The sequence below is a fragment of the Protomyctophum bolini genome (assembly GCF_963924005.1).
Source record: "Protomyctophum bolini genome assembly, chromosome: 4".
NCBI lineage: Eukaryota > Metazoa > Chordata > Actinopteri > Myctophiformes > Myctophidae > Protomyctophum > Protomyctophum bolini.
In genome coordinates, this window is record NC_137865.1 from 16971324 (window position 1) to 16994176 (window position 22853).

The 22853-nt window shown below is 43.8% G+C and overlaps 1 protein-coding gene across 1 annotated transcript in view; it reads left to right on the forward strand.

The window, feature by feature from the left end:
- Positions 1-22853, forward strand: part of plxnb2b (plexin b2b) — a 204363-nt gene that overhangs the window by 77875 nt on the left and 103635 nt on the right. The window contains exon 3 of the mRNA XM_080761560.1: positions 2608-2710. Coding sequence (XP_080617686.1) covers positions 2653-2710 — 58 coding nt within the window. The 5' untranslated portion in view covers positions 2608-2652. The remainder of the gene's footprint in view (positions 1-2607; positions 2711-22853) is intronic.

Consider the following 22853-nt stretch of genomic DNA (forward strand, 5'->3'; position numbering starts at 1 on the left):
GCCACATCCCCAGAAAGTCTCTATTCAGAACCAGGTGCCATATCAGTAGTAATTTAGATAGGCTGTATAGAGTTTGAAAAAAGATGATTGCTATATGATAAGGGGTTAGGGTGCGCAGGATATAGTATGTGATAATTACTGTTTTTTCAGGCAGACATGCGGAACCTGGAACAGATTGAAAATTGGATTGTAGGTTTAGCGAAATCACTCCCCTGTCCCTCATCTATACCGATCGTGACTCTGGAGTGTCTGGAGCAAAAGTGACATTTTCAGTATGCGATTTAGGTTGAAAACAACATTGTAATGTCAGCCTGCGTGACCCCTGGGTGAACTCCATCTAATAGGATAAGGATTGTATCTCGGCCGCGGCACATATACGATTTTGGTTCTGTCTGATTTGTTTTGTTTTGTTTATGTGTTCATCTCAGTCACGGTAATGTGAGCCACCCCCCCTTCCTCCCTCCCTCTTTCTCTCATTGTGTGTTAGAGAGAAACACAGTTTGTGTCCCTTCAGAATGTGTGAGTGTATGACTTGCAGAATCTGATACTAGCTCCAACATCCAGCCTACCTCACACACACACACACACACACGCGCACGCGCGCGCTCGCGCCATTCACACCAGCCCACACACTTCCTTAGACTCCCTATACCAAACTCAGCTCTTGTCTTGTTCAGTTCCAGCCTTCTAGTTCTCGGCTATCCAATCTGCAATGATATTCGGCCATGATATTCAAGGCCTTTCCTTAACCAGTCTGCCATTGATTTGATCTAGGTTGCATAACGCATGGCCTGCCCTGCGTCGATGTATAACTTATTGATTGGGAGGTTGATACGTCCATGTGGTATTATGTGTTTGGCCTTCACCACATGTTCTCACTGCCGGAGCTCCTTTTCCTCCCCACTTCATGTTAGATGCACTTTCATTGTGCTGTAGGGTCTGTGTACTAGAGAGAGCCCAGTGACAGAACATTGTCACTCATGAGGAAGCCGGTGGGAGGATTTCACTGCCAGGCGGAGGCTTAAGCTAGATGAGTTTCCAGCGTAGGATGGGAATGCGCGCACACACACACACACACACACACACACACACACACACACACACGCACACGTACACACACACACACACACACACACACACGCTCGCACACACAGACACACACTACCAGAGCCACTGTCCAACAGTGATTATAGGCAACTGGGTGCATTTATCCATGTGTGGCCTGCGCTCACACAGCTAGCTCATGGAGGAACCACACGCCATCTGATCTAGTGTGCTGATCCATTGACTCCCATTGCCATGGCAACTATCAGTAGCCCCCCCCCCCTTCCTCCATCCCTTAGCCCAGGGGTTCTCAACGTTTTTGGCTGGGGACCCGCGGAAATGCTTTGGCCATGTATCGCGACCCCCGTCCCACCCCCAATACAAACTGACCAATAACCATAATAAAAATATATCATAAATTAATACTGAAACCAGATATACTCATTTAGGAAAGTTTATGCATGTACTATGTGTACTATGTAAACTCTTCCAGCCCACTTGCTTTAGCCCACTCTCCCCACACACATGCCAGCCCCCCCCCCCAACTGTTAAGTTGTGAAGATGTGCGTTGGCGTCTCAGCGTGTGTTCTTCAAAGGCAGAAGAGCTCCAGTCACGAGGATGGACCAGCTGTACCGCATGTTGTACACCCTCTACATAGCGTACTGCTTGCACATTATGTACAAGAATACCTTAGCTGTGTTGCCAGGTAGTGAACCCACACAGACTGGTTGCTTCGCCTCTGTGTTCACCTCTGCCCATTGTATTTTTCCTGACCCTAAATGACCTGCCCAAGATAAGTTGTGCTCGCGATTTGCTTTGTTTTGAAAGCGTCTCCTGCTGCATTTTTCATTATAACTTTTTTAAATGGATGAAGGTGGTAAAAACAAAACACTGAAAAACCTGGCCAGCTGCGGTGTTGAATGTTCCCACAGGGGCTGCAGGGCGGCGTCTCTCAGGGACTGTAAGTGGTCGCAGGGGGAGAAACAAAAGGAAAACTTAGCGGCGGAGTCTGTTTTGCAGCAGGCAGCGAGATTCAGCCTGGTTGTCGTTGTTCATTGGTTCTCAAACCTTTTTATGTCAAGGACCCTGAAATGTTTTTTTTTCTGTTTTTTTAGGGGGCTAGTGTGTGATTTGAAATGTGAGCTGTAATCATATTCCATCATATTCACGTGCTTTTGGAGAGAAATGAGACAGACTCCATGCAGTCACTTTCAGTAGTAGAGGCCTGCAGAGGGGAGCTGTATGTGTCTGTGACACAGGTGATGGTCGTTATTGATGCTCATTAATACATCAAGGAAGGCAATTATGTTTCTGCACTGTCAAATAGGTCTACCAAGAAGAAAAGAAGAAATTAATTAACTCGAGCTAGGTTTAAACATGAAAGCATGTTTACAGTTGTTGCACAGAAATTAAGTAATTTCGTACAGGGACATGAACTTGGCCCGCTCCTTTTCTCCATACACTAAATCTCTTGGCTCTGTAATCTCTCCTCATAAGCGCTCATATCACTGTTATGCCAATGACACTCAACCCCCCCCCCCCTCTCTCTCTCTGTCACTCAGGTGGAAGAGTGCATCGCCACATGTCTGGCTGACATCTCACATTGGATGTCCTCTCACCACCTCAAGCTGAACCCAGGCAAGACCGAGCTTCTCTTCTTCCCAGGTAAATCCTGCCGGTCAGCAGGTTATTCAGACGGATACCAGGTTTATTGTTTACTTGGTATCCTATATATAGTTTTCAATTATAATTTCTACAGTAGGCCTATACTGTATATTGTTTAGACTGATCCTAGGTTCTTGGTTTACTGGTGATCCAATACAGTTCACTGAGGCATTACACTGTCTCTCTGCATTGTGTTTATACCTTGCTAGTTGTAAGTCTACTAAACGCCTAAATTGCAAACTGCAAACATATTTCAAAATTAGCCATTCTTTTTTCAACACGTCATCATTTGTAATTTGGCTGTTTTCAAATGGACAATGTTTATAGGTTTAACCCATTTTGGGTGGGAACCCCTTTTGGTCTTAGCATCATGTCATGCTTTAGTCGAGTGGCACGCTACGAGCTTGTAGGTATATTCACAAATGTATCTGGGGAACCCCGTCGAGGACCCCTGGGGGTCCTCCGGACCGCCCGTTGGGAACCACTGTTGTAGTTGACTTGTTGTGGCAGCTAACAGGGGAACATGCTGAGAAGAAATACCACGGCACTTTGCTCTGAAACGCTCCCTTCCTCCCGACCCCACTACAACGCTGCCCCAGGAGACCGTTACATAGCGTCTGAGAAGCCTCTCAAAGCGTACAAGGGAGTAGACATGCGTGAACTTGAACATCAGAGGTTTTATGTGAGAGCCCCAGATGGATATCGTTGCTGTCGGGTGGAAACCTTGTATGGGCAAAACAGTTTTGATATATGACTTTGCTTTAATTCCATGCTGATATGATCTGATATGCTGATATCTTAATACGATGAGATAACAGACAAACATTGATCAAAATAACAGTTCTTCTCCATTCTGTAATTGTGTAGACCTTTTTGTAAATTAACCAAATTCGTATTTTTTTGTTTTTTTTACTCGCATGGTAGAACAGTCTAAATGCGAATCCGACATGAATGTGTGCGCACGCTCCTTTTTCTGCTCAAAATGAGACAAAATCCGATGTTTGGAAGGTTATTATTCCCTGTTCTTACATCGCATGGACGAAAACAACGAAAACAAACACTGTAGGCTTCACTGCCTACAGTGAAGCACACTGTAGTCTGCTGGGGGGCAATATATACGATAGCCTATATTACGTGAGTAGTATTGCAATTGATGAAATCGTTAATCTTATAGGTTTTCTGTGTTTTGAAATCTATATAAATGATTTAGTCTGTGAGACACTGGAGCAGTGGGGGCAACACATGCACTTGAACATACCTAATGGTTTGTTAAGCCAGGTCTGCTTTTTAACAGGTGGAAGGTAGCTGTGCATGAGTTTGTCCCTCATGGTGGGGGCTCTTTTAATCATAATTTATTATGAGAATTTGTGCAAGATTACACAGCTTGAAAAAAAATGGTGTTGCAGTCCTTTCCTTGCCAGCCAACGCAAAACAGTGAATATCTGCATTCAAATACACAGTGCAGACAGAGAAAGATCTGTCTGCTCATGAATATTACTAGGCTCTGTTCATATGGCAGACAAATCCGATATATGTTTCTCAGACATGATCTGAGAACTAACTGACTGACTGACTAACTAAGCTGTTATTTGCAAGTGATCTGATTTGTGTAGGCTATTCATTCATACTGTACCTCTGCATTGGTTGCTGTGGTAACAGGTAACATAACAACAGAGGCATGAGTAATATTTAAATGTGTGCTCTCTTGTAAAATAGCCGCTCTACAAGCTTGCAGCGTGTCACACATTTGCATTGAGCTGCTTCTTCCAGCATGTGTCCAGTCTACATTTACAAATCTGACTTGAATTGCATTTCAAACCACTATAGGAATGTGGTTCCAATCTGATTAGCAAAAATCAGTTTCCAATTTCTAGTAATAGGATTAATTACCAATTACCAAAATGCATTTTAGCATCTTAAAAAGCACAGGCTCCACATCTGCAGAAGGTTTTGATTGATTGAATACTTTATTAGACTCAAATGCAAACTGCAACAGAATACAGTCAAATACTTACGGCCTTGCTGTCGTGTTTCCATTTGGGTCCTATGTATTTAATTCATAAAAAGTTAAAGTTAAAATTGATCTGAATGGCTGTCATGTAAAACAAAACACACAGGCTACAGTACAATCTATAAATGTATTTGTTACCTTTTGCATTATTGTCTATGTCGGGTGGAAACCTCATACTGTCCAAAACTGTTACTTTTCAGGATTCAAATTAGTCAAAAGTAGAAGAAGTAGAATTAGTCAAAATGTGTCGCTTCGTGACGCATTTCGAGCTTATAGATCTGCTACTTTGGATGCTTTTGTGTGACACTGACACGGTACTATGATCATGTAGGACATTAATGTATGAAAAAAGTGGTGATACTGTAGGAGGTTTCTGTCCGTCAGGAGCAATATATTGTATGTCAGTCCCATATTTGGGGGCGGCAGTGGCTCAGGAGGCAGAGCGGCCGCTGCTCCCAGGCTCCCCCTGTATTACTGTTAACCCATTCTGACCTGAGATCAGATTCTAAAAATGTCTGTGCTATGAGCTTGTAGATCTGCTATTTTTCAATAGCTAAAGCATAGCATAATGCTAACACCAAAAGGGGTTCTTGGTGAAGTGTGAAGTGTCCTTGAGCAAGAACCCTAGTAAAAACAGAACCCCTAACTGAACCCCTGACTAAAAACGGGTCTAAAAAAATATATATAAATACACGACCACAGCGTGAGTTCCTGTTGCCTCAACTTGAAACACCTTCTTGTCATTGTGAAACTGCAGTTGGGTCTACAGTACCTCATCCAGTTCTGGCCATTCGTTTTGGCACAAGCTGCGTTGCTACTGGTACCATTCTCCACAGCTGGCTGGATGTAATGTGGAGGACGCTACAGTGCCCAGTCCACTGGCAGCTCCACTGCCATCTGCCTGCTATTTTTCACAAGCACAACATTTACCTAAGTTTGCTGCATGAATGATTGCAGGCAGGTGTTCATTAACAGAATTTGCTGTTACATGTGTATTACTTAATAAGAGCGCAAACAAAATCTTCCACGGAAAATGACACAAAAATCAATCATGTTTCTCCTGCTGCCCTCACTTGTCTCTCTGAGTTAAATTCCCTTCTGCATGCAAGTCTTTTCTGGGGTATCGGCAAGTAAGTCTGGCATCCGGCCAGTTTTCTTTTTCTGAGCCATTAGATGACAGGCCAGAACATAATCAAAGGCTAATTTAGACCATTTTGCTGGTGAGATTAGTAGTCCGTCCTCCTGGGATGAGTGATTGAACTACATGCTCACAAAGCGCTGCAGAACGGCCATTTCTGGTGTGTGACATCCGTGTGCAACTAATTATTACTCGTGTTTGACACCTGCGATGTGCTGTCAGGTCATTTTGGAGCCTATAGGTGACCGGACCACTACGTCAGTGGTCTGGTGCCTATAGGACCACTACGTCAGTGGTCTGGTGCCTATAGGACCACTACGTCAGTGGTCTGGTGCCTATAGGACCACTACGTCAGTGGTCTGGGCGTATGACATGCTTTTAACAACGATCAAAGACAGACAGTATATGCTTTCTTCAGGTGGAGCATTATAGCCTATAAATAGGATTTCTTTTTTTAGGAAGTAGTAATTTGTTTATTTCATATTATTATAAAGGCCCGGGCCTGCGGGCCAGCCTAGCGGTCCGGTCAAAGTAGGCTGTAATCCCTATCCCAACGACCTTTGCTGTGTGTCACTCCCCATCTCTCTCCCCCCATTTCCTGTCATCTTACTGTACACTATGACATTACAGGCAGAAAAATCCCCAAAAATATAATAATTAAATGAATAAAAATCTAAGATGACAAGTGACAGGTGACAGGTGCCAGCAAAAAGTGCCTCAACTCGATTTTTACAGATTACATATTATTACAGATTATTAAAGTACAGAATGTAAGCTTTCATATGATGTATCATTCAATGAAATTGGACAATAATTGAAGGAGATATAACCATTTTAAAATGATTGGGGCCTTTCACCCAAAGCTGAGAAAAGTCCCTTTCAATATTCACAACATTTTTAACACCTTAGAGCTGGATAGAAGTGGGTGTGACAATGGGAGGGACAATAGGTACTTAACTCCACCCACAATGACCACCTTAGAACGTTTTAGCTGTCAACATGTTTAAACAAACAATGCAATTTGTAAGGTGCCCCAATAAACCCTTTTGAAAGTACTAAGTATTAAATACTAATTTAAGTGTTCAATTTCACTTATACACTACCTGGTTGTAAATAGCTGCAGTAGGCTACACCATTTTATGCAGGTCTAATATTTCTATTTAGTGTACATTTAGTGGATGTGGCTTACATCCGGTCTAAAGCCCACCCACTGTATGCGCTGATTTCCATACACAATCCGTATCCTCCCATCACCGGATGTTGAATTAACAGTACTAACGGCCATATTTTTGACGATCTTTTACACAAAACGACATTTCCTTTTCACTTGATACTGTTTCGTAGAGACGGCCTACACAAACGATCTATATACAAAATGAAAGCCCGAATTTCGTAGTTTATATAGTATTTTGAATTTTTTTAAATGAGCAAAAAATGAGAGAGTTATGATTTAAAGAAAAGACGAGTTATTTTGGCTCTTTGCGGCTGGAGGAAAAGAACAAGAATAAGCAGCAACACTCTTCCATGGATGAAGCAATATAGCACTAACGGGCAACGTTTCACATGTATTATTAGTTTTATACATTTTAGGAGTGAAAACATGTGTTTAGATGCTTATGACAACATCTCAGCAGTTAAGACAATGTCCCTCTGTTAACACACGACACACAGACAGCTAGCTAACTAGGCTAGCTAGCTTTTAGCCTGTTGTTGTGTGATGGTGGAAGTCTATTCTCCAGGCTGGGAAGCGTATTTGAGCGTGTAGCTACGTGGTTTTGTTTATTTTCCTGTAAAGTATAACCCAAAAGCTCCTCCATACTATAGCCATGTAGAATAATTCTGTGTTTATAAACACACAAGCACGCTAATGGGCGGTAACCAGAGCGTGAAACCTCAGAACAAAGAGATCTCAGGACCAATCGAAAACAACATGCAAATCTCAGAACTGCGCTTCTCCGGCCCCAAAACATTGTTAAAAAACAAGCCTACTTTGACATATAAATGTATACGTTTAATTTGCCCAAATGAACAATCTGTTGGAATAAAAACCTTCTTCAACATTCAATCTGTCTTAATATGAAAAAAAAAGAAAATCACATTAAAAAAAAAACGGTTTTATTTTGACCATTTAGACCATTTAATTCTGGCGAGTTGAGGCACTTTCAGCTGGCACCTGTCACAGATATTCTTGCTGGTCTATTCTACGGCCAGTTCTGGCTGTAGAATTGACCACAATGCCTTTTTTCCATCTTCCTTTTTTCCCCTCAGGCTATTCCCTGTTGTTGATTGTTTACTCTGTCCCTGTCTATTCTATATCCCTTTATCTTGCCGTTTCTTTCAAGCGCTGATCTTCCCTTATCTCCATCTCTGCTCTTCCCCATATCCTCCCACGGGCACACATCAATCCATGTTGCATGATTGTTATTACTGGGGCGAACTACTTCGTGCTAATGATATACTCTCGATAAAACTCAATAAATATACCCACACACACTCCCACTCTCGAGCGTACTTGCAGTGATTTGAAAAAGCCATCATGCAGCCACTGACTACAGGATGGAACTCTCTCATCAGTGATTTCTTTTGGGGGATCAGGCAGGCAGGCAGCCGGATGAACTCAATTTGTGACACCATGTCGTCGCTGTCGGGTGGAAACCTTGTGTAGCCAAAACTATTACTGTTCAGGAAATGGAAAAAATGTTCCATTGGATCGATTGTAGTAAATAATTTAGTCACATAAGATCTAGTTAATTCTTTTCATTGATTCATTTATTTATTTTTAAACCCAGAAAGACACTTTCACTTTCAGTTTAGATGTGCTATTTTGCTGCTTTTGTGTGACACTGTATCATGCTGAAATGAGGCATGGGTCTTTAACGGTGGTACTTATACTTCTACACCTCAAAGGCAAATATTGTTCGTTTAACTCAACTACAATTATTATTAAACTCAACATTTTGATTATTATTATTATGACAAAACATATATTACCCACTTTAAGCCTATGTACAAATAGGCTGTATGTAAATGTACATGTAAATGTACATTTAAATGCACTGTGAGCTTGTAGATCCGCTACTTTTGGTACTTTAAAGTACATTTTGATATCAATACTACCAAGTACATTTTTAATTACAAACTTTTACTTGCAGCATTGATACTTTTACTTAAGTAAAACATTTGAGTAATTCCACCACTGCAGACTGTTCTGGGGAAGCCGTCTCGTAGTGGAATTTGACAATTATTAAGGATTTGATCCCTAATAAATCTAAATCAATGAAAATGTATGCAAAGAAGCATGCTTACTCTGAGTTGACTCACAATGAAACTGTATTGTTTATCATCACCTGCCTCTGAACCTTACACCACGCAGATGCAAACAGATGGCATAGTTAAACGTGTGTTCACACATTGCTCCAGGGTTGTAAAAGACACCAGCTATGTGACTACTGACTATACAGACTTCACCACGTCTAAATAAAACAAGACACTGTCTAACAAGCTACTATAAAATAAATCTGAGATTTTATTATAATGGTGTGGCTTCCCTGTGTAATTGAATGTTATCTATCATAGTTATCTGTATAACTGGCTTGAAGCCCCCTACATATTGTATATTGATAATAACCTGCATCTTAAAATACAAATACAAATGTGATGAGGTCATCACATTTGGGTACATTTGGCTGTGGCCGAATTTAGCCCAATGAGTGTTACTCATGCAAAACGAATGATTGGAATGAGTTCAGAATCATGAAAAACCCCTAGTTTGACATGTCATATTATGCTACTTAAAGCATAATGAAAACCCCCTAGTTTGACATGTCACATGCTACTTAAAGCATAATGAAAACCCTTTTAATGGTTTATGTATACATTCTCAGCGTTATTATGGGAGTCCTTGAAATTAAACTCGGTCTCAGAACGACTGGTACACACAGCATGTCCTGGAGGGAGAGAAGCTCATCTCCCACAATGCACTGGGCCATTTGCATGACCCTCGCTGTCGAGGGCGGTGCGGCTCCCGTGCGTGGCAGTGACGGATCTCGTCAGAAATGCTTTCCTTCATTTTGCGATACTTTATACTTCTACTCCACTATAGAGCGTCGTACTTCCACCACTGCTGCTATACAAAGCTTGGCCTTGACAGTACAGCGACTGTGTATCTGTGTCCCTATGGGACACAGATACAGTACATTGCACAGATCAAGGCAGACAGAGATACAGCAAAACCCTTGGCCCAGTTGGCGCCAAGCCGTAAAAATGGATTTGTGAGGTTACACATGATCATACAAAGTAATTGCCAACAGCAATAGCATTAATGCCAGCCTGCTGTCCAAATGACCCTGGCTCAGGAAGACAGGATGCTGATAAATTGGGCTAATCTGTACTCGTACATACTCTGTATGCATGAATGTATCATTATCAAAATCCATAAGAGCACAGTTTACTCAGACACCACCGTCGAGGGTAATTATTGTGATGTTCAGGCTGTAATGGTAATCAGCCGTCGACCTGTACATATGTAGATAACCTTGGCTCCTGCTAGTCCTACAGTATTCAGCAACTATACTGTATGTTGTATGCTCCATGATTCCTTTTCATTTTCTTCCCTGCAGTATCACTTCTCACTTGTGCTATTTACTAAGTGCCAAAAGGTTAATTTACCACATTTGTGTCAGGGGAATTCAATTAACAAGACCATGAAAAGAAAATGAAAATAATTGCATTCTTCCCTTGATAGCTACAACAGAATTTTCAAAGGGCCCTTTCTCAGCTTTGGGTCAAATGGTACAATCATTCTAAAATGGTCAATCTCCAATATTTTCCAATTTCATTGAATGATTCATCTATATGAAAGATTACATTCTGTACTTTAATAATCTGTAAAAAACTGAAAGCTTACTCTGGTCGAGATGAAGGCCTTTCTGCCAGATGCAGTGGTTCTACAAGCAGTGGACCTTTTATGAGCTTGTAGATCTGCTATTTTTCAATAGCTAAAGCAAAACATAATGCTAACACCAAAAGGGGTTCCCGCCCAAAATGGGTTAACATGGAACAGTGGTGTTCAAAGTGGGACCCGCGCCTCCTCACAACGCCACAACGCACAGACAGCCTCACGGAACCTAGCGCCAGGCAGCCCTGTCCTCCAACCTCAACCTGCCCTGCATTACACACGCCAATCAACACAATCATCTTAATTAAATTAATTTGCGTCAAGAACAACTCATCTCCCCGCAAATCACATGTCACCAGTGAAATGCATGTTGGAACGGACACAGATTAATACTGGGACACAGTTTCCGGCGCAACATTCCCCTTGCATTCTCCAACGCACGTCCGCTTTTTCACACCGCCCCCAGGCAGGCATCAGACCTATGCATCAGACCCACACGGGGAAAACAACTCGGTCCCAAAGTACAGCTACTCTTGCGTCAGTCGACATAACTTCTTCTTTGGGGAATCATCGTGGCCGGGTTGCGTGGCACAGGCACCTGAAAGCTCCGACAGTTGGACGGAGTCATGTTAACGTGAATACACACACTGTTTCGAGACCACACTGTCCGCCCCCTCCTCAACCACCTCCTTCGCTGTGTCATACACATGGGCTACATGCACGCTGAACACTGACAACGACAGGTTACAGCCCTGCGCGCACCTAGCGTGGTTGCGTGACACACTGAACAGCACGATCACAACGGAATGCTTATCTGTCGGTCTCAGGGTGGCCAACTGGAGACGTTTGGGGAAGACAGATCCCGTGCCGTTGGAACAACGCAATGACAAAATACATACAGACAGATGCAATGACCTGTCTGGCTCAATAGCTCAGGAATGACACATTCCTAAATCACACAAAACATCTCATTCTTTTTTATATATTTTTTATCCCACGATTTTGTAACCCATTTTTCACCCCTGTGTCAATCATCTAATGTGATCCTGGGCTCTACACACCCTCCACCAACCTAGTCCCCCATATGGGTGACAAGGGGAGAGCAACGGACTTGAACTCATGCTTCCTTCATGCCTGAGTGTCCAAGTTGCTCCTTTACACCTGACAGGGGGGAGTTTCCCTGGTTGGACGTAGCGCGTGGAAGGAACACGTTATTCCAACCAGTTCCTTTCCCCTCCATCAGGCACCCCGGCTGGCCAGGGGGAGGCAGTTTAGTGACCAGGATTACTGCATGTTTTTTGTGAGGGTACCACCAAATATCACCACCAAATTTACATCACACATCAATGGTGTACTTATGATTGACAGCATTTACCTGCAAAAGAAACGTTTAATTAGCCTACTTTTGTGCCCAACCCAACTTCCCAAGACCATCTGTAAACAATTCCCCCCCATCAGTAATGTAAACAATTCCCCCCTATCCGTAATGTGATCTATTACATCGCATTACCCACACTGAACATCATTTGCTGTTCATATATTCAGAATGGGTAAGGACACCGGCCCGTCGGAATTATGGGTGGACCCCTTAAGGGGTAGGGGGGCCGCAGCCGCACATGCTATGTCCATTTTGGGGTCCGTGGCATGCAAGGGTTTGGGACGCCCAAATTAATGTTACAACACTGAAAATATAGAATATGACATTTTAACGGTAATATTGTATATTGTATCGATATTAAATATAACATTTTGTACATATCGTGCAGCCCTAATATTTAATCGGTCCTTGCTAATTACAATATGAGATATAATTAGCCTCTGTCCAGAGAACAGAGGCTGTGGACAGTTCAGAAACACGCCTAACAGTGACATCAGCGATGGGGAGTCCAAGCTACTATAGAACCAGCAGGTTTTCCATTCCTGGAAAGATAGAAGAATGCTACAGTATAACGGAAGCCATTGTTATCGTGTGTAAAAATAAACCCGCTACTGAAAATGCCCACTCATCTGGCCACGTGTTAAGTGGTCAGATATGGGAGGGCCGCGAAGGCTTTTGAGATTTTCAAGTGCAGGCACTGATCCAGAAAAGGTTACTTACACAACATTGCATTGATTATTCCAGTGGGGGGACCTAGCTGCCTGTCACCGGCTCTGACCTTTTGAGCACATAGTTAGTCAGCATTAATGCACACGCTGTTACACCAGGCCACTCAATGCCACAATATTATTGAGCCCTACTGCTTACACTTTAATTAGTGTGATTAGAGCAGCAATGATTTTTCCACTCATTACCCCCTGTGCCATCAGGGAGGCGACTTTAGCAACTTTATTGGAATATGGCTGCACAGAATGAAATGACACTTTTTCAGTAAAAGTGGGACAGTGGTACCTGACTTATACTATACACATTTCAACGCTCACGATAAAAGGTCAAACTACTTAATTGGTCATAAGCTCATAACATAATTAAAATAGTCCAATTTAATTCGACAAGCTTAGACAAAATTGTTCTTTTTTTTGCCCCATGCTACAGTATTTGTAACACTTTCAACTGAAGATTGGTAGGGGTAAATGTTTTGTTTTGATCTACAAATGGATCAAAGTGTCACCCCCTTGCACCTTAAACCTCATGTACACACTGTACCTGCTGCTGGTTTAGGTCGTGTAAACAATAAACATGTAGATATCTTAGATTTTGTTGACATGTGTTTCCCGTGTTGTGAGCTTGTGGATTGGCTACTTCCACATTGGTCGTGTGAATAGAGCTTAAACACGTGATGAAATGAAAAGTGTTTTTCATTGTTTCATTTTAATTACTTCCTGTAAACGGAAGCATACTGCATGATGATGGATGTACCTTTATGAAAATGAATATGAATAATTTTGATTTCCATAGCTCACATTCTTCCACTCGCACCTGATTTTAATTGCAGGGCTTCTCCTTCTTTAATCTCGTTCAATGTGACATCCAGACGGTGTATTACTCATTTAGCACACACAAATATGTGTCTGAAAACATTTTAGGTTAGAAATAAGCAATGTAAGCAGTGTGAAACATAACATGTTTCACACTTCCCCTCTCTTTCCCCCCTTGCGTTGAGTGACATGCAGGCCCACCTTCCCATAGCCCAAGGGGACGGGACCTTCTGATTAGTTTAGAAACATACAGGATACTGTTTCAGACTGACACTAAATACCAAGACACGTGCACACATCCGCCTGGGTGACAGCAGACTGCTGGGAGAGCGCTCGCGCTTTGGCATGGGGGGGGTCAGATCAACATATGGAATGAATTCTGTACTGGCCATATGGAGCGTGTCTTGAGTGTACACTGTACAAGGTTTGATGAGGTCAGATCAACATTATGGAATGTCAGAACAAGTCAGCTCCATATATGGAGATCTAAGGGTTGCAGCGGGGTCAGTGTCTTTCTTGAGTGTGCAGGGTTTGCCAAGGTAGGGCTGGGCCTTAATTTTCGGGCCTGTTGATACGCACTAATAACTTTGGGGCAGGCCCGTCTAGAGTTTAAATGGACAGATATCAGTCAAAAGAGAGACATCGAAGAGGAAGGATGGGTGGGGGGAGGATCAACATAATGGCAGGTCAACTCCATATGGAGATCTAAGGGTTTGAGGCTTGAGGTCAGATGTAGAGTTGCTGGCCAATATTGATGACATCAGGGATCTCCATATATGGCCATTCCCATATATGGGCTTAATATTGATGACATCAGGGATCTCGATGAAGTCACGAGGATGGGAAATGGACGTTTTCGTAGTAAATGGGGTCGCAAAAATGACAGACAAAGGCATTTCACCGTGTCTTTAAGTGGTGAGGGACAGGTTGTTGTGCCTGACACACTACTGAGCTGAGAGACGGAGATATAGACACTCACATACTTGAGTCATCCACACGCACGCATGTGCACACGTCACACACACACATACACACATACACAAACACCGCTGCATTCAATCTGAGACGTGGCATAAACTTCGGGGGGTGACGATGATGATGATTAACACCTCTGGAAGAAAGACATTTCATGACCACTCTGCTTTCCTTCATCCTCAGATGAGCTCCATTTGAGAAGCCAGTTTTTTTCTCCTCCACTGTCTCGCTGCGGCAGCCTTTGATATGAGCCTAATTGGGTGCACGTTAGCCTCTGGTACAACAGATACAACTAATTAGACTCTTGTGCGCATAATTAAAACCGTGTACCGCCGCGGCACGAGTTTCAAGTCGGCATGTGTGTTTACCGGAAGGCAATTAAGATTTCCAAGTATCACCTGGAAAGATCCTTTATATGCCATTTCTATTTGAGCGTCGCCTGGTCCGTCACTGTTTGTTTTCACGACGAGACAACAGGAAGTGTCTTCCCATGTCGGCACGTCGACGTCACCTCCTCAGAAGGAACCATGGAGAATTAGGATTGATCCTTGAAGGCGACAGTTTATCAGAAGTGAGCGCGATATGGGGGCTCGGTATCCTCTTCTGAGGGTTCTCTCTCTCTCACACTCACACACACACACACACACACACACACATACACACACACACACACACACACACACACTCTCACCACCATCGCTGATGTCACTGTTGGGTGTGTTTCTGAACTGCCCTTCTCTGGGACACAGACAAATTACGGTATTATAATTAGCAAGGACCGATTAAATGAAGATATTAGGGCTGCACGATATGGACAAAATTTCATATCTCGGGATTTATGCATGTATATATATTAGTTATATCACATTCTATATTTTAAGTGTTGCAACATTAAAAACTAAACATTATTCAAAAAACATCATAATATACAGCACACACGCGCACACACATCAGTGAACTCCTGCTGTAAATCCTCCGTACTTCCCATACCAAGGCAGATTAGTCTTCTCACCCTCGGCTAAGACAACAATCGTTCAAGAGTAGCAAAACAAAGGCCTGCTTTGTTGGTGTTGTTCTGTTTTGCTTCCTCCATCGCTCTCTCTCCCATGGCCACGGGAATGTGCATACATGTGCCTCGTGCACGCGCATTTTCATGTGGAAAAGTGGCTTTTACTTTCCCTCTCCACACGCATGAGCACACTGACACGGGCAATTAACTACGATACGGCGCAGATACTGTGATACAGCATATGTATTAGGCCTAGTAACAGGAATCTGGTTGGATTAGAATTATTATTATTCCCGTCCATCCGTCCGTACGTCCGAGGGGGGCTGTGCCTGGGGGGAGGGGGTGCTCCCCTAGCACCCCTACTTCCCTCAGCCATGCTCTCTCTCTCTCTGTCCTCCGTCCTCTGAGTTATGCAGACCATTACTCATCCTTTCTGTCTCCCTTTCCCCTCTCTCCCTCTCTCTATCTCTCTCTCTCTCTCTCATGTGCGCTCTCTCCGCCTGAAGCCTCGCCCCTCGTCAGTGAGTCAACAAATATTGCATCTGTACGGTGATATGCCCCCACTGACTGCTCATGGATTTGTTTTCGCCCCATGAATTACAAGCACCGACTTAGGCGGTCCCTCAGAGGGACTTCAATCTAACAACTTCTGACACCTTTATCGGTCCAGCTGAACTAAGCGCAAGTTTTCCAAGGGAGGACCATCTACCCTGTCACTTTGCTAATGCACTCTCGGAGAACCAATGAGAGAAAGCAACACGGTTCATGAATGATAAACGGAGTTGGCACCGGCATTTCTCCCCTCTTTTCTTTTCACTCACTCCATCACAGGCAGAAATGAGCCAGCGCCACACTGGCCCCACCGGAGTCTTCTAGCAATTAGGCAAGTGGCAGAAAAACACATTAATCTAGCTATTATATCTACCCTCGTTAATTTATAGTTGGGTTGAAGAAGCTCACTCATTAATTGGCCGTGTTAGATGACACACAGTGAAATTACATTTGCATAGATCATTTTTAAATTGCCACACGGCAGCCAGCTGGGAGCGACGCTGGGTATAAACCTTTTGAATTGGAAGTAGTGTTTTCTTGTTTGACGAGTTCCACCGATGACTGTAAGAGCGTGCAGGGTGACATGAAAGATGCTGCAGAGAGGGAGAGTAGAGACTACGGTTGGGATCCGCAACTGGAGCAACCGGATCCAACATTGTGGAACCGGAATTAGTTCCATCACATTGTGGAACCGTTTTGGAAACCGGTTTATTGCACTGTCAGCTGGTACAGGTATATGGACTTCACGTCTCCTACCTGTCAGAGCTGGTACAGGTATATGGACTTCACGTCTCCTACCTGTCAGAGCTGGTACAGGTATATGGACTTCACGTCTCCTACCTGTCAGAGCTGGTACAGGTATATGGACTTCACGTCTCCTACCTGTCAGAGCTGGTACAGGTATATGGACTTCACGTCTCCTACACTGTCAGAGCTGGTACAGGTATATGGACTTCACGTCTCCTACACTGTCAGAGCTGGTACAGGTATATGGACTTCACGTCTCCTACACTGTCAGAGCTGGTACAGGTATATGGACTTCACGTCTCCTACACTGTCAGAGCTGGTACAGGTATATGGACTTCACGTCTCCTACACTGTCAGAGCTGGTACAGGTATATGGACTTCACGTCTCCTACACTGTCAGAGCTGGTACAGGTATATGGACTTCACGTCTCCTACACTGTCAGAGCTGGTACAGGTATATGGACTTCACGTCTCCTACACTGTCAGAGCTGGTACAGGTATATGGACTTCACGTCTCCTACTGTCAGAGCTGGTACAGGTATATGGACTTCACGTCTCCTACTGTCAGAGCTGGTACAGGTATATGGACTTCACGTCTGCTACCTGTATACAATTACACCAAGGGTTCTCAAACTCTTTAATTTCAGGGACCACCATAACTCTGAAAATAAACCAAACTGACCCCATTTGGGTCCATTTGGAGTTACACATCCGTATAGGCCCAGTTGAAAAAAGAGTTAAATTCCTAAAGCAGGGGTTGGCAAGTAGGCTAAGTTTGGCCTCGGGCCAGTTTTTTCCTAAACCATTATGTTGGGCCAGAACACAATCAATGGCTAATGTAGGATCTGGAACACAGAACCACCTACAGATGTGACATTCCAAAGTTTCAGAGACACTTCAGGGAAACATCAGTGAATTGTCCAAGCATTGTCATGGACAAGGGGGGGAATTTGCAATGTGTCAATTAGTGCCAGGCACAACAATGGAAGAAAAAAAAGTGAAAGAGAAGAATCAAAAGGTTGGATGTCGATCTACCGCTATATTGTTATAAAAGTTGATAAATGTTCTATAACAATTCATAGAAGCGTACAGCCATACTTGTGTAATCATTTTGTGCAGGCCTCAGCCTTGAATGTGGAACTTTGAGGGTATTTAGTTCATCAGAAAGTTTCAAAAGAACATTTCATCTGGAGACCGAGAGTCATACTCCTTTTCGAACAAGAGCTCTTTCATGGCTCAAGGTCTCTTTGAACGGAGAGAAACAATGTATAATTTAAACACAGTGAAGGTCTCAGAAGAGGAATGTTGACAGTAAAATGAAAACACAACATTCAAAGAATGGAAAATGGAACTATATGTTCATCCTACCCGGTTTCATGAAAGCAAAGCTATTGCTGTCCATATCCTTTCAGTCAGCTATTGTAAATGATTTACAAAACAATTTGCCAGGCCAGATATTATCGCTGGCGGGCCAGTTCAGGCCCACAGGCTTCCTATTGCCTACCACTGTACTAAAGGTCCAGGATCCCAACCACTGTTGCACAACGCGTCACATCACAATGTGCTGTGAGCTTGCAGATCGGCTAAATTTTAAATAGCTGATGTAGTAGGGCTCAATGTCTAAAACTGGGCCCTTCTTTTGGGCTTGTTTTCATAGACCTGGTCGCTTGTTTGCACTCACAACCCTAGTGGCAGTTTTTTTTTAAAGCCGTGTTTTGCATTGGCCACCTCACCCACGTCTCTCCATACGAATGGAGAAATTGCCTCTATTCTCAGCACACCAGGACGGAGACGGCGAGCGGTGGCAAGCAGCGAGGGCGCCCGGGGCCCGGGCAGACGAGGTGGGGGGTTGTGGGGGTTGTAGTCAATTCCAAATGGACTCGACGAGTTTCATTCCAAAAAAAATTGAATAGTCAATTTCTATTCAGTCAGCCACTCTGTGGGATTGGAATGAGTGTTGAGGTTCTGCTGCCAGCGTTGTCCAGGAAATAGAGGTGGTTAGCCCAGAAGTAAAACGGTGTGGCACGGGTGGGCGGTGAGGTGAGGGGAGGGGGGGGGGGGGGGGGGGTAGATAGGTGGACCGGAAATCAAAAGTGAAATTGAACACGGCTTGTGCTGCTGTCTGACTGTGTCGCACGATGGTCCAGGTGATAATTCCTCTGGCTATGGCCGTGGGCTGTCAGCTCGGAGAGAGAGAGCGAGACACACACACACACACACACACACACACACACACACACACACACGCACATGCATGCACGCTCTCACACGCACAGAGCCAGGGAGGGAAACTGTAATTATCAACAGAAGGCTACATAGATAAAAGGCTGGAATGTGGGTCCCATTGGTAGACATTGGTGCTATCTATCTCACACTCCCAACTTGTCACGACTTGTGGTTTGTGTGTATGAGCACCTTTTTTCTCCCGGCAGAGAATTGAGGTGTTTGTTGGTGTGTGTGTGTGTGTGTGTGTGTGTGTGTGTGTGTGTGTGTGTGTGTGTGTGTGTGTGTGTGTGTGTGTGTGTGTGTGTGTGTGTGTGTGTGTGTGTGTGTGTGTGTGTGTGTGTGTGTGTGTGTGTGTGTGTGTGTGTGTGTGTGTGTGTGTGTGTGTGTGTGTGTGTGTGTGTGTGTGTGTGTGTGTGTGTTTGTGGTCTGTGTGTGGGTGTGCTACACAGTGTGCATGTGTGTTTGTGGTCTGTGTGTGGGTGCTATACACAGTATGCATGTGTGTTACGCCTAGTACAAAAAATATGTTTTGGCCAGCAGCTCATCCTCCTCATCTACAGGCTATGGCTGTGACAGAATGTCGGTGCACTCAACCTGACATTAATGACACACAGCGGGGACCTTTTTGTTGACGAGGTAGCAGATCGCTTATCTGCAACGCGCCACAGCTGCTCGCAGCTGATCAGCTCATCTCTGACTGAAGACTGATTAAAGCAGGTTATTTTTAGGATGCAAAGAGAGAAGAAAAATTAACTCTGACCTTTTTGTAAGTCTGCTTTTTTAATTGGAAATCTTATGGCTGTGCAGTAATAAGACAGATTTTGTGTGACATTATTGTCTGGCTTTCCTAATAATCACCTTTCCAATATTGTCCGTCATTTTGTTTCAGGAAAACGGAACCTTGTGTTATTCTGTGGCTTGTTTATTTACTTTCAAAGGGAAAAACTACCCAACATCACTTATTTTTAACGGCTACTAATTGCGACCATAGGTCACATTTACTTTGAAAACCTGCATTTCCCGTCAGTCAGTCAGTGCGTCGTGTCACACCACGTCATGAGAGGGACCGGTTCTGACATTCCATATGTTGATCTGACCCTAATCACAAATTTGATCCACACTGTTCATATTCACAACAGGCACTCTCATCAAGACAAGATGCCTGCTGTCCATCAGTACAGTATATGCTGATGTATAAACTAGGTTTAAAGTGTTTAAACTGATTTCACAAAGTCGTGCCGCTCAAGGAAAATACTATTCAAGATCATTTGATTAAAAGAAAAGCTACGGAAATTATTGATGGTGATTGCAGTCATAAAGCATAGAACAGGTATGATTAGTATGCATGTGTAAGCCTATACCTGAATCAGTCAATCAATCAATCAATCAATCAATCAATCAATCAATCGACCTTTATTTAATTCTCAGAAAACACACAAAGGGTTGGGACTCTTTTTCAGTGGTCCTGATGTTACAAGTTCGGAGAAAACACAAAAACAACATAAAAGAAATTGAAATGATATATCAGATAAAAGGATCGTCCTGGTGCTGTGTGACAGGGCCACTCCCTTGTTAAGTGTCACTAATACCCACAGAGTCCAGTTTGCAGCAGGCTTCGTGCTGGCTTCGTGCTGCCACATGCCGCTCGTAACAATAGACAGACATCCATCAACAATCACAGTGAGCCCCAGATCCTCGCGGAAGCCTCCCGGGGAACAGAGCAATCATAGCCGGGATCGGGCTGTGGTCTGGATGGGATTTGGAGACTCTTGTGTGTTTTTCATAGCCGACAGCGCACGTCCGTCTGTTTGTCTTTTTATACAAACCCATGGAGTCAATTTCAGCCGCACACACACACACACACACACACACACACACACACACACACACACACACACACACACACACACACACACACACACACACACACACACACACAGTCACAGACGACATGTACTCAGCTGTGTAACTCTCCCAATTCTTCAGTTTTCTTTCTCTTTCTTTCCCCCAATTTAATTTAGCCAATTCAGTATTCACGGCCATGCACTGCTGACCCCTGCTCTTTGTAGGTGGTCCTCAGACGACCTACAGAAAGCAGGGACCGTCCATGCCCGTGTGTCGGTTCCCACAGCACCTAGCTGGCAGCTCCTGGTGTCTTTGGCAGTGTCCATGCTGTAGTCTCATTCTATACTGGCTGCTCCTGGTGTCTTTGGCAGTGTCCATGCTGTAGTCTCATTCTATACTGGCAGCTCCTGGTGTCTTTGCCAGTGTCCCTGCTGTAGTCTCATTCTATACTGGCTGCTGTTCTCTATAGCTCACCCATGGTGTTCCTTCGTACAGATTCTCGTTGGTAACATGTTCTTCTCAGTCTTGCTGACGATAAGTACTGCGTGCAGCATTGTGGTGTAGTAGGCTACCATGTGTAGGGGGTCCAGCTGTGTTCACGGCCATATAGGAGAACAGACTCTATACCGTTGCTGGTTGGTCTTGGGAAGGGTGTGTACTGTAGACCACTGGTTCTGCACGGTTGGGTCTGGGGCCCAGGGGTCCAACTGGTTCCTTACGGGTCTGTAACTCCAGTAAGGGAGACGTACTCTGACAGTGTACAAATTGTACCAAATGGACTCTTGTATGGAGTTAAATAAGCACTGAGGGTTTCACATTGTAGATTATAGGCTTCCAGTGAGTCATTTCCAACCTTTATAATTTCATTCACCCCCTACCCCACCAACCCCCCCATTCACCTGTAAGGGTGCATTTATACCCCTGGTGGTCCAGACATTGAGAAACACGTCAATGTCACATCAAAGCTTTTGATGGTGAAATTAACATTTTTTTTGTGCGAGCTCTGTCATTGTCGATGATACATATCATCAGTCATGCTTTTTTACACCACATTAGCGATGCATTGTGAGCTTATTTATATGATTTAGATGGGACTATTTTCAGCATGTGACGGTATAAATGTGGGCTTTAACACTTACACACGCTGGTACCTGTGACGCAGATGCTGTACAGCATGCAGTCAGTGCTTCTCAAACATTTTCATGTCAAGGCCCCCGTCCCCTATATATCTATAGATATATATATATAGATATATATAGACCTATAGAATCTTCTCTTCTGGGGTCCTTGGCTGGCATAAACAGCCTACAGCCTGACAGGCAGCAGAAGCACTGATCATCTCCACAATTTCAAAGTTAATTAACCTGGGCGTGCGTCATCTGGCCCATCAGCGTTGAGAGAGACAGAGAGAGACGGCTCACTATCGGCTCACTATCTCCACTGAGATCTGTGCCAATGAGAGAGAGAGAGAGAGAGAGAGAGAGAGAGAGAGAGAGAGAGAGAGAGAGAGAGAGAGAGAGAGAGAGAGAGAGAGAGAGAGAGAGAGAGAGAGAGAGAGAGAGAGAGAGAGAGAGAGAGAGAGAGAGAGAGAGAGAGAGAGAGAGAGAGAGAGAGAGAGAGAGAGAGAGAGAGAGAGAGAGAGAGAGAGAGAGAGAGAGAGAGAGAGAGCTCTCTATAGAGACACAGGCAGAGCTATAGAGACAGAATTACACTTCTTTACACAATGTAAAAACTACACAAATATAAGAGTTTTTCAAACAAATTGCCCAGAATTCCAAAGCATGACAGAAAGGGAGAAATTACCACTCCTTCTGGGGGAACAGAAAG